The sequence below is a fragment of the Nicotiana tabacum genome, chromosome 7 (genome assembly GCF_000715075.1).
Source record: "Nicotiana tabacum cultivar K326 chromosome 7, ASM71507v2, whole genome shotgun sequence".
Lineage (NCBI taxonomy): Eukaryota > Viridiplantae > Streptophyta > Magnoliopsida > Solanales > Solanaceae > Nicotiana > Nicotiana tabacum.
In genome coordinates, this window is record NC_134086.1 from 148,961,146 (window position 1) to 148,970,556 (window position 9,411).

Here is a 9,411-nt window from a genome sequence, read left to right on the forward strand (position 1 = left end):
ATAGACCTGGAACATCCGAACGTTGACAAAAGAAAAAGTACAAACAGGGGTGGAAGAAACAGAATGTCAATTCAGCTTTTAACTCAGACACTGACACATTGAGAAACTGCAGCCAAATACTCACTCGTACAGACCTGATAGATTAATCCTTCAACTGTTTCTAGATCTATCATCAGTTAATAAACACCCAAATATATGTATGATGGGACACAGCCCCATGTAGTACAAGAAAAGCACTATCACATTCTGAAAAGGTAGCAACTACCCAAAGCACTCTAGCGGCAAAGCACCACACTACATCTATTCCCTCTTCTTGTCTTTCAATGGTCCTCTTGGAATTTTGCTCAAAACCTTATCATCAAAAACAGCATATTGCTTCTTGATCTCGTGCATTGCCTTCTCAGCTAAAGGATCCACTTTATCTTCATATTTCTCATAAAGAACAGGAACTGTGTGGAGGAGCACAAATACTGGTACATATGCAGGAAGATCATCAAATAAATCAGCACGGGGTGAAAGAACACACAGGAAAGAAAAGACAGTGTCAATTAAATTTTTGAACCTACATATGTAGAACAGCGTCAAAAAGTTGCACCAGCTACCCACAATAGAGAGGATCCATAAACCGGCAACAACCTGGTAACATGAGCAAGTATGGATAAGCAAACAAAGGTGAATAAACACCAAAGATATTCATGCTCATGCAAGATCAGAAAAGAATTATCTTAAGACGAAGAAATTAGAAACAAGAATCTTTAGAGAACTTAATTTACAACAGACTAATGTAATAAATCCTTTGGGCTGCCAGAATTTGGGGAAACCACAAAACTTGGCAAAGAGCGCTTTAACCAAACCAAGCTGTCATGAATCCAACAGGCTAAAAATCTCAACAATAGAGGTACTCTAAAACTCCACATCCTACTATGTTATGTGATACCTTCAGAAAACTATAACACAACCTAAATACTCTCTAATAAGTCAGGATCAATAAGGGGAGCAACAGACATACATGGATCTACTAAAACTAAAACCAAGACCACCACAACACATCTGAGGTGAAATCAAAGGAGGATGGACAAAAAAAAAAACAATCTACTCTTCAAGGGAGGTGGATAAATGAAGGCTCAATGTTGCAGTATCGGACATACACCAGTAACAGGAAGCATTCCAATAAAATTCATTCAGGGTAAGACTAGTAGAACTGGGAAAACTTACACCAAGGAACTTCTTCAGTTCTCTCCCTGACGCAATTTCCCGCAGTAGAGCAAGAGCACGGTTGATTTCGATCCTCAGGGCAGAAGCCACTTGAAGGAAAGGGTCCTGTGGAAGGTGGATTTCTGGGATATGTGGAGGTTTCCTGTCAAAATGGTAGAACAACATCTTCAGAAAAATGATCAAATAATTTGTAGCATAAGTTAATAGTACTAATATTAGAAAAAGCTTACTTGTTAATAAAGGTGGTTGCATTTGACCACAAGAATAAGACTGCAAGAGAGATGATTAAAATGTGGCAGATTAAAGTGAGCAGGTGGTACTCAAGCAATTCGAAAAGAACCCATATAGCGGTTGCTCCACCAAGTACACTAGCAGATATCTTCTTGTTCCTCCACAAGAATACATCAGCAGCTGCGACAATCAGATAGATACACATTCAATCAATCACTTAACTATGCCTCATATCACAATTCAGTTGGCATCAACAATCAGATGCATATTTGAAACTAATATTTCCCAGCCCAAATCTCTACGTAATAAGAAGTTAAAATCATGACTTGAAGGGAAAACCTTCATACATAATCCCGACTAAATATGCTTCACTTATCTGGCACACAGGACACAGCAACTAGCACTTTATATGCAGCAGTTTTCAGAAGCAACCTCGCAGATCAAAAAGATATGAATTTAAAACTTTGAAGAACCCTAGTAGACATGAAAAGCACCCACCATGATGCTCAACTAAGAACAATTAAAGAAACCATGGTTACTCAGTTGCTATAAACAACCCACATGTAGCTCAAGAATTTTATTACTTCTTTTCAAATGATAACATGTTTATTGAATCTGAAGATTCTTAAAGATATTTCAAAAACCCTAAACTGTAATCAGCTCCTTAACCACCAATCATTTTCACCCCAAAAATTTCAATCTTCAATAAACGAATAAACAAAATGGATATTCGGCAGCTCAGTTGCTCTTAACAAAAACGTATATAAGAATGATAATAAGACGGATCTGAATATCCTTTAGGACCTCAATCACCATCTTTCATTTAAAGAAAACAATCTTTTAACTCAAAAATAAAATTTGAACTCTTGCTTGCTCAATTACCCTAAAACCACCTCTACAAGCATGACAACAGGTTAATTGGACCTGAAGATTGTTATCCATCAAAAAACCCTAAATCCTCATCAACTCAACAACCACCAATCATTTACATCTAAAAAGTTCAATCTTTAAACAAGTAAAAAAAATACAAAATTTGAACTTTTGCTCACTTGCTCCAAACAAAGAGCATGATAACAACTATATGGATCTGAATATTCTTTAAGATCCTCCAAAAACCCTAAACCCTACAAATTCCAGACCACCAATCACTGCCATCCAAAAAAATCCACTCTTTAACTTTAAAAAATGAACAGTAGCAAAAAGGAACACTCAATATATGAACGAAATTGAACTCTTGTTCCCTCAGTTGCTGTTAAAAAAAACAAGTTTATTCCCCAGAATATTCTTTTAAGATCCTTAAAAACCCTTATAATTCCCCAATCACAAAATCCCCAAAAAATGTCTTTAGAAATAAATAGACATACAAAATATTAAGCACGTAGAAAAACAGACAATAGAACCGTACGTTTGCCTCCACCGAACACCTTGTGAACCGGCTTTTCTCTCCCGAATAGCCTCCAAACTTTGTCCTTCACAGATGACGGCTCCGCCGCCGCCACTACCTCCTCTTTCGCTGCCGGCTTCTTCGTTTCGGTATCTGAATCGGATGACGACGAGGAATCGTCACCGCCGTGAAATTTGTCGGCGATCTTCTCCATCAACGACTCCCCTTTAGGATCCGAATTCTCAACGTGCTCTGCCATTTCCCGATTCGGAGCTCCGATTCGATCACTAAACCCAATATTCTAAGACTCGGACAAAGTGTAAAAGTAACGACTGTATTGCCGAGAAAATTGTGAGGAGAATTTGATATTTATGTGTTTGAAACGGTGAAGCGAACGAGGTATGCCCGAACCTCAGGCTCGTATTCCGAACCTACATTTAGTTACGTAATTTTGAAATGAGATGATTATTGGTTGGAATAAAACCTGTAATTAAAAGATGCCATATATAATTGCATTGTGGTTAAGCCAAGTGGCAAGCTAATAAATGCAAATAGTATATGGTAACTTTATTTTATATTTGACTATGTTAGTCATATATATATATAACTGAATAATTTTGAATTTATAGATAAAGTTTTTAATTTGAATTAAATATAAAAATAAATTTATCTTATAATTCAAATAACTCAAATATTTAATATGGTCACTATTTGCGCATCTGCGCGGATGCTAATACTAGTTGGTGGAATAAAGCCTGTAATTAAAAGATGAGGCGTAAAATTGTTAAAATTGAGTCCGAGCAACATTTTTAGCTGGAAAGACAGAAAGCTTTTTATCAGCAATAAAAATTAATAATATGCTTTTGATTACTTTCTTCTAAATTATAAGAACCACAAATTTATCGACCTTTTTATGGTACATTTTAAATATAAAATGAAATTTTGTTTCTTAATGCTGTCTCTTTATTTTGATAAAAATAAAATTATGTCTTTTATATAGTTAGAGGTAGTTTGGTAGAGTGCATTAGAGAAAATAATGTATGCCTTAACTTTGTGTATTAATAGTACCTTGTTTGGTATATTTTTTTCAATCTATGTATAACTAATACAAGCATTAGTTATATACCATATTTGGTATTATCCTATGTATAGCTAATGCATAGCAAATCATGATACTAACAATACCAAGGCTATTAATGCATGCATTAGCATGATAAAGATAAAATTATTCTTAAAATCCATTAATGCTAAAGAATACGGAGGACATTTTTGTAATCAACTAATTTTCTTTAAAATTATGCATGCATTTTATTTTTAATACACGACACTAAATAAGGGATAAGAAATAATCTCTGCATAATTAATATTACATTACTAACTTATGCATTACTAATATACTTTATTCAGCATTATTCTTGTGAATCCTACCAAACGATCCTTAGCGTATACATTCCGTGTCACACAACAATATCTTTGAATTTAAAATGCATAAAATTTAATTTTGATATGATATTTTCTTACTATTAATAATATAAACTTATTAGTGTATTAAAGTTTAAGTCAAGTAAAATAATCTTTGTCTTTTCCCAAGTAAAACATCATCAAATAATACGATAAATTCTTGAGTTTGAAATTTGAAAAGGGTACGATATTGATCAATAGGGTGGGATCACCGACTAGGGGATGGGTGGGGGACACGTGTCGTGGAAAGTGCGATTGAGGGCGGCAGCTTTTGATGATTTGGCGGTGGAGATTGGACTTTAGCACAGCAATGCGGGTTCCACGTTAGCTGGATTTAGATTGAGAAAGTAAACACTACAGCCTTTTTTATTTATTTTATTATATTTTCTCTTTTTGTAGTAGTTGTAGACTAGTAGTACTACAGTATCTTTCATGTTTTCTCCACAAAATGAGTATTGGATAGAAAAAGAAGAGGCAAGAACAGCACAAAGGTGCCAAAATGCTCCCTAACTTGGAACTGTCTTTAAATGAATCATAACACTTTCGTTCTCTGTAAGACTTAACTTTCTGGTAAGACAGGGATAAGGTCTGCGTACACACTATTTTTTTTTTAGACCCTACGATATGAAATAATACTGAATATGTTATTGTTGTTCTCTGTAAAACTTATTTTCTTGTAATTTTTGAAGTCGTCTTTATCAATTTTGTGTTTATAAATTTAAATAAATTGTGGTTGCAGACGGATTATTGTTTATACACACTAAATTTTCAAAATATGATGTCTGCTTCCATTTATATAAGATAAAAATAGACCTATTATAATTTCAATGTACACCTAAATAATACATGATTTAAAACTTTAAATATCACTCGGAGTCTGTTTTTCTTTGCGCTTAGATTATACTATAAGCTATACAAGAGAGGACTAATTTAGTTTAAGACTAGAGTCGCTATATTCAATTTGAAAAGCAAGGAAATGTGAATTTAAGGGGTAAAAGTATATTTAATCCATCTCTATATTACTTTTGAACAAGAGATCCCACGTTTTGTGGAAACACAATTCTCAAGTACTTTAATTTTTAAGTAAACTTTTGACTTATTTTATACTACTTTCTCTCTAAAACAATGTCAATGTTATACTATAGTAGTATATGTTACTGGCTTTGGCAACTAGTTGATGATTTTCTTTTGAGGCTATTACTTTTACTGAATGATCATAATCTTTAGTATAAAGCTCAAGTGCTCAACCATGTGGTCTCTGAACTTTATGCAGAAGATTGCAGCATCAAATGTAATGCTTAATAGTACATCATATCATATCATATCATATAACTTGTACTATACAATAAGGTTCATTTGAACTTATTCCTTGAAGTTCTTTGGGAATTTGGTCTATCTTTGCCAATTTATTGTTGTTTCAGTCCCACTTACTGATTAGGCCCATTGAAATAAGTGTTTTGATCAGGCCCTCTCTATTTGGACAAACTACAACTGAACTGATGGTCCGGATCAAAATGGGCCTGCACACATATCAATCGCCCTTTAAGCATAGACCAATTTTGCTGTTTGCTGCTAGCTGCTCCTCCACCATGTCCGCGAAGATAGACATCATACACTTTTCAAAAGTCGCCGAGGCATTACACAAACCAAATGGCATCCGCTTGAAGGCAAAAGTACCACAGGGACATGTAAAAGTTGTTTTCTCTTGATCCTCCAGAGCAATAAGGCTTTAGTTGTAACCCGAATACCCATAAAAAAGCAATAGAAAGCACAGCCGGCCAACCTATCAAGCATTTGGTCTAAGAAAGAAAGTGGAAAGTGATCATTGCTTATGACTTTGTTGAGCTTGCGATAGTCCATACACACTTTCCAACCGATCACCGTTCTTGTAGGAATCAACTCATTCTTATCATTGGTGACCGCCGTCATGCCCCCTTCTCTGGGACACATTAAACCGGAGAAGTCCACGAACTATCATAAATGAGGTAGACAACCCCGGTATCCAACCACTTGATAAGCTCCTTTTTGACTACTTATTGTATAGCCTCATTGAGTCTCCTTTGATGTTCAATAGATGGTTTGGCGCCTTCCTCCAAGTTGATCTTATGCCTGCAAAATGCTGGGCTTATCCCCCGAATATCCACCAGCATCCACCCAATAGCCTTCTTCCTCTTTTGTAGCCCCACCAATGTAGAATCCACATGCACTTTAGTCAAACAAGAGGAAGAATAACTGGTAAGTAGAAGATGGGCCAAGAAATTCATACCGAAGATGTGCAGACAATGACTTCAACTCCAGGGAAGGAGGCTCTTCAATGGAAGGTTTTATAGGAAGAGTTGTCCTATTTTCAAGATCCAAATATAGTTTCTGGGGTGCATAATTGTACGACCCCATTCCTTGAAAAGAGTTCACATATTCCATGAAGCCATCCATCTCGTCATCATCAAAGTTGAGCAAGACGACCTTCAACATATCATCAACATTGATTGTGGCACTTGTATTATCTACAATAACATCGGTCACCAAGTCCACAAAAGAGCACAATTCATTGTTATTTGGTTGCCGCATGGATTTACACACATGGAAAACCACTTGTTCATCACCCACCCGAAAGGTGAGTTCTCTGTCTTCCACATCACAAAGAGCCTTCCCCGTAGCAAGAAAAGATCTTCCAAGAATAATCGGCACTTCATAATCAACTTCACAATCAAGAATGACAAAATCCGTCGGAGGAATGAATTTATCAGCACGAACCAAAACATCTTCAATCACTCCCAAAGGTTTCTTCATGGTACGATCGGCCATTTGCAATCTCGTAGAGGTGGGTCTTGGTTGTCTAATTTCCAAAGTCTTGAAAAACGAATAAGGCATCAAATTGATACTTGCCCCAAGATTATAAAGGGCTTTAGAAAACTCGACACTTCCAATTGTACAAGGAATCGTGAAAGCACCAGGATCCTCCAACTTGGGAACCATTGATTGCACAATTGCACTCACTTGATGAATGACTTTGATAGTTTCAAAATTTATTGACCGCTTCTTTGTCACAAGATCCTTCATAAACTTTGTATAACTGGGCATTTCTTCTAAAACTTCAACCAATGGCACATTAATTAAGAGACTCTTCATCATTTGAATGAACTTCTTGAATTGGTTTTCACCATTTTGCTTGGCAAGTCCTTAAGGGTATTGAGGTGGAGGCTTAGGCAATGGTGTCTTCGCCTTTTGCAATACTGACTTCGGTATGTCAATAATGTGATCTCTAGACGGGTTCACCTCCTTTTGAGTCTCTTCAACATCATCATCAATATCAATCCGAATTTCATCATTTGATTGCATTACATTGTTCGATACCTCTTCTTTCTGTACTACTTTCTCATCATCCACAAGTTGCTTTTGACTCGAGGTGGGTGCATTCCCACCTCTTCCACTTCTTGTAGTAACGACCATGGCATGTCCCGTGTTGTTCTCACCCTTTGGGTTCACCACCGTATCACTTGGTAGTGCTCTCTTAGGATGAGAATTTAGAGCTTGAGAGATTTGCCCCATTTGAACTTTTAAGTTGCGGATTGATGTGTTGTGTGAGGCAAGTTGGGCATCCGAATAGGCATTCTTTTCCATCATTTGCTTGAACATATTCTCAATATGTCCCATTTCATTGTTAGAAGAACTTGTACCATGGGAAGGATAAGGAGGCAGGTTGCTCGGTTGTTAATACATCGGGGGCCTTTGAAAACCTGACCCCCGATTGCCTTGATTATTATTTCATCTGCCTTGATTGTTACTACCCCCTCCAATTACCTTGATTGTTGTCACTCCAATTTTTATGATTGTTTTTGTTATGCCAATTCCCTTGATTGTTTTCATCTTGAAAATTGTTTCGTTGCCCTTGAAAGTTGTTCATATATTGCACCTCCTTTTCTTGTTCATTGTAAGAATAATCTTGATCAAACCCACTATTTTCTTGCAAATAATTCTCCACTCGATGTTACACTTGTGGACCCTTGGTCCTTATTTTGTTCTCCATCATATTCACTTCTTCAATTGCATTGACTTGCTTAGGATTTTGCACTTGTTGAAGCTGAGCCTTTGCTAATTGATTCATAGTGGTAGTCAATTTAGCAGTGGCTTGCCTATGGTCATGCAACTCTTTGTGAAGATGGATCACGTTGGGATTACCTTATGGAATATTAGCCCGAAATTTCCACGCCAATGAAGTTTTTGCCATTTCATCCAAAATCTCACAAGCTTCCGCATAAGGTGTGGGCATGAAATTTCCATCGGTAAGTTTATTCACCACATATTGGTTGGTCGTATTAATCTCACAATAGAAAGTTTGTTGAATCATATTCTCCATCATATCGTTGTTGGGACATTATTTGACCATTATCCTATATTGCTCCCATATCTCGTGTGGTGGTTCATTGGGCTCTTGCTTGAATGCTAGAATCTCATCCTGAAGTGTAGCCATCTGCCCCCGAGAGAAGAACTTAAAAATAAATTTCTCCGCCAATTCATCCCAAGTATGAATGGAATAGTTCGGCAAACGTTCCAACCAATATAAAGCTTTCTCCCATAGAGATAAGGGAAAAAACCTTAGCCTCAATGTATCCTCGGAGACATTTGTTTGTTTACTCCCCCAACAAGTGTCCATAAACCTCTTCAAATGTTTGTATGCATTTTGACTTGGAGCACCGGTAAAGAAACCTCGTTGCTCTAGCAACGTGAGAATCACATTGGTGATTTGAAAGTTGCTCGTCCTAATACGGACATGGACTATTGCACTTGCATATCCTTCATAGGGTAACACCCGTGTGGAGCCACTCGTGGTGGAGGTGGGGTGGAGCGGAGACATTGTCATGAAACGCTCGGCCTCTTCTAATAGCTTGAGGTTCAAGAGGAATCTCATCAACTTGTTCATCCTCGACGTCTACAACCCGAAAAGCAATATTTTCGAGCTCATTGTTTGCCATGGTTGTACCTACGATTTCTCAAACAAGTTAGTAACACGGAAGGAAAGGAAGATATTCTAAAAACACACCCAAATATATAGCTAACACCGTTATTAGCTCTTCGGCAATGGCAGCCAAAATTGATCACGTCCAAATGCACACCTCAAA

General features: G+C 36.9%; 1 protein-coding gene across 1 annotated transcript; it reads right to left on the reverse strand.

The window, feature by feature from the left end:
- Positions 1-50: 50 nt before the first annotated feature.
- LOC107790060 (reticulon-like protein B5) lies at positions 51-3,178 on the reverse strand. Its single transcript, XM_016611959.2, has 5 exons — positions 2,852-3,178; positions 1,446-1,626; positions 1,216-1,357; positions 567-636; positions 51-470 (listed from the first exon to the last, which is right to left on the reverse strand). The coding sequence occupies exons 1-5, from the start codon at positions 3,087-3,089 to the stop codon at positions 301-303; spliced, it is 801 nt and encodes a 266-aa protein (XP_016467445.1). The 5' UTR covers positions 3,090-3,178; the 3' UTR covers positions 51-300.
- Positions 3,179-9,411: the final 6,233 nt, after the last annotated feature.

What these genes read in the sequence shown, in the direction of transcription:
- LOC107790060 (XM_016611959.2), bottom strand. Translation starts at nt 3,089, where the DNA reads ATGGCAGAGCACGTTGAGAATTCGGATCCTAAAGGGGAGTCGTTGATG. An exon ending in GGTGTTCGGTGGAGGCAAAC is followed by an intron (nt 1,627 to 2,851) that starts GTACGGTTCTAT and finishes TGATTGTCGCAG; the next exon opens with CTGCTGATGTATTCTTGTGG. An exon ending in TTTGACGCTGTTCTACATAT is followed by an intron (nt 471 to 566) that starts GTAGGTTCAAAA and finishes CATATGTACCAG; the next exon opens with TATTTGTGCTCCTCCACACA.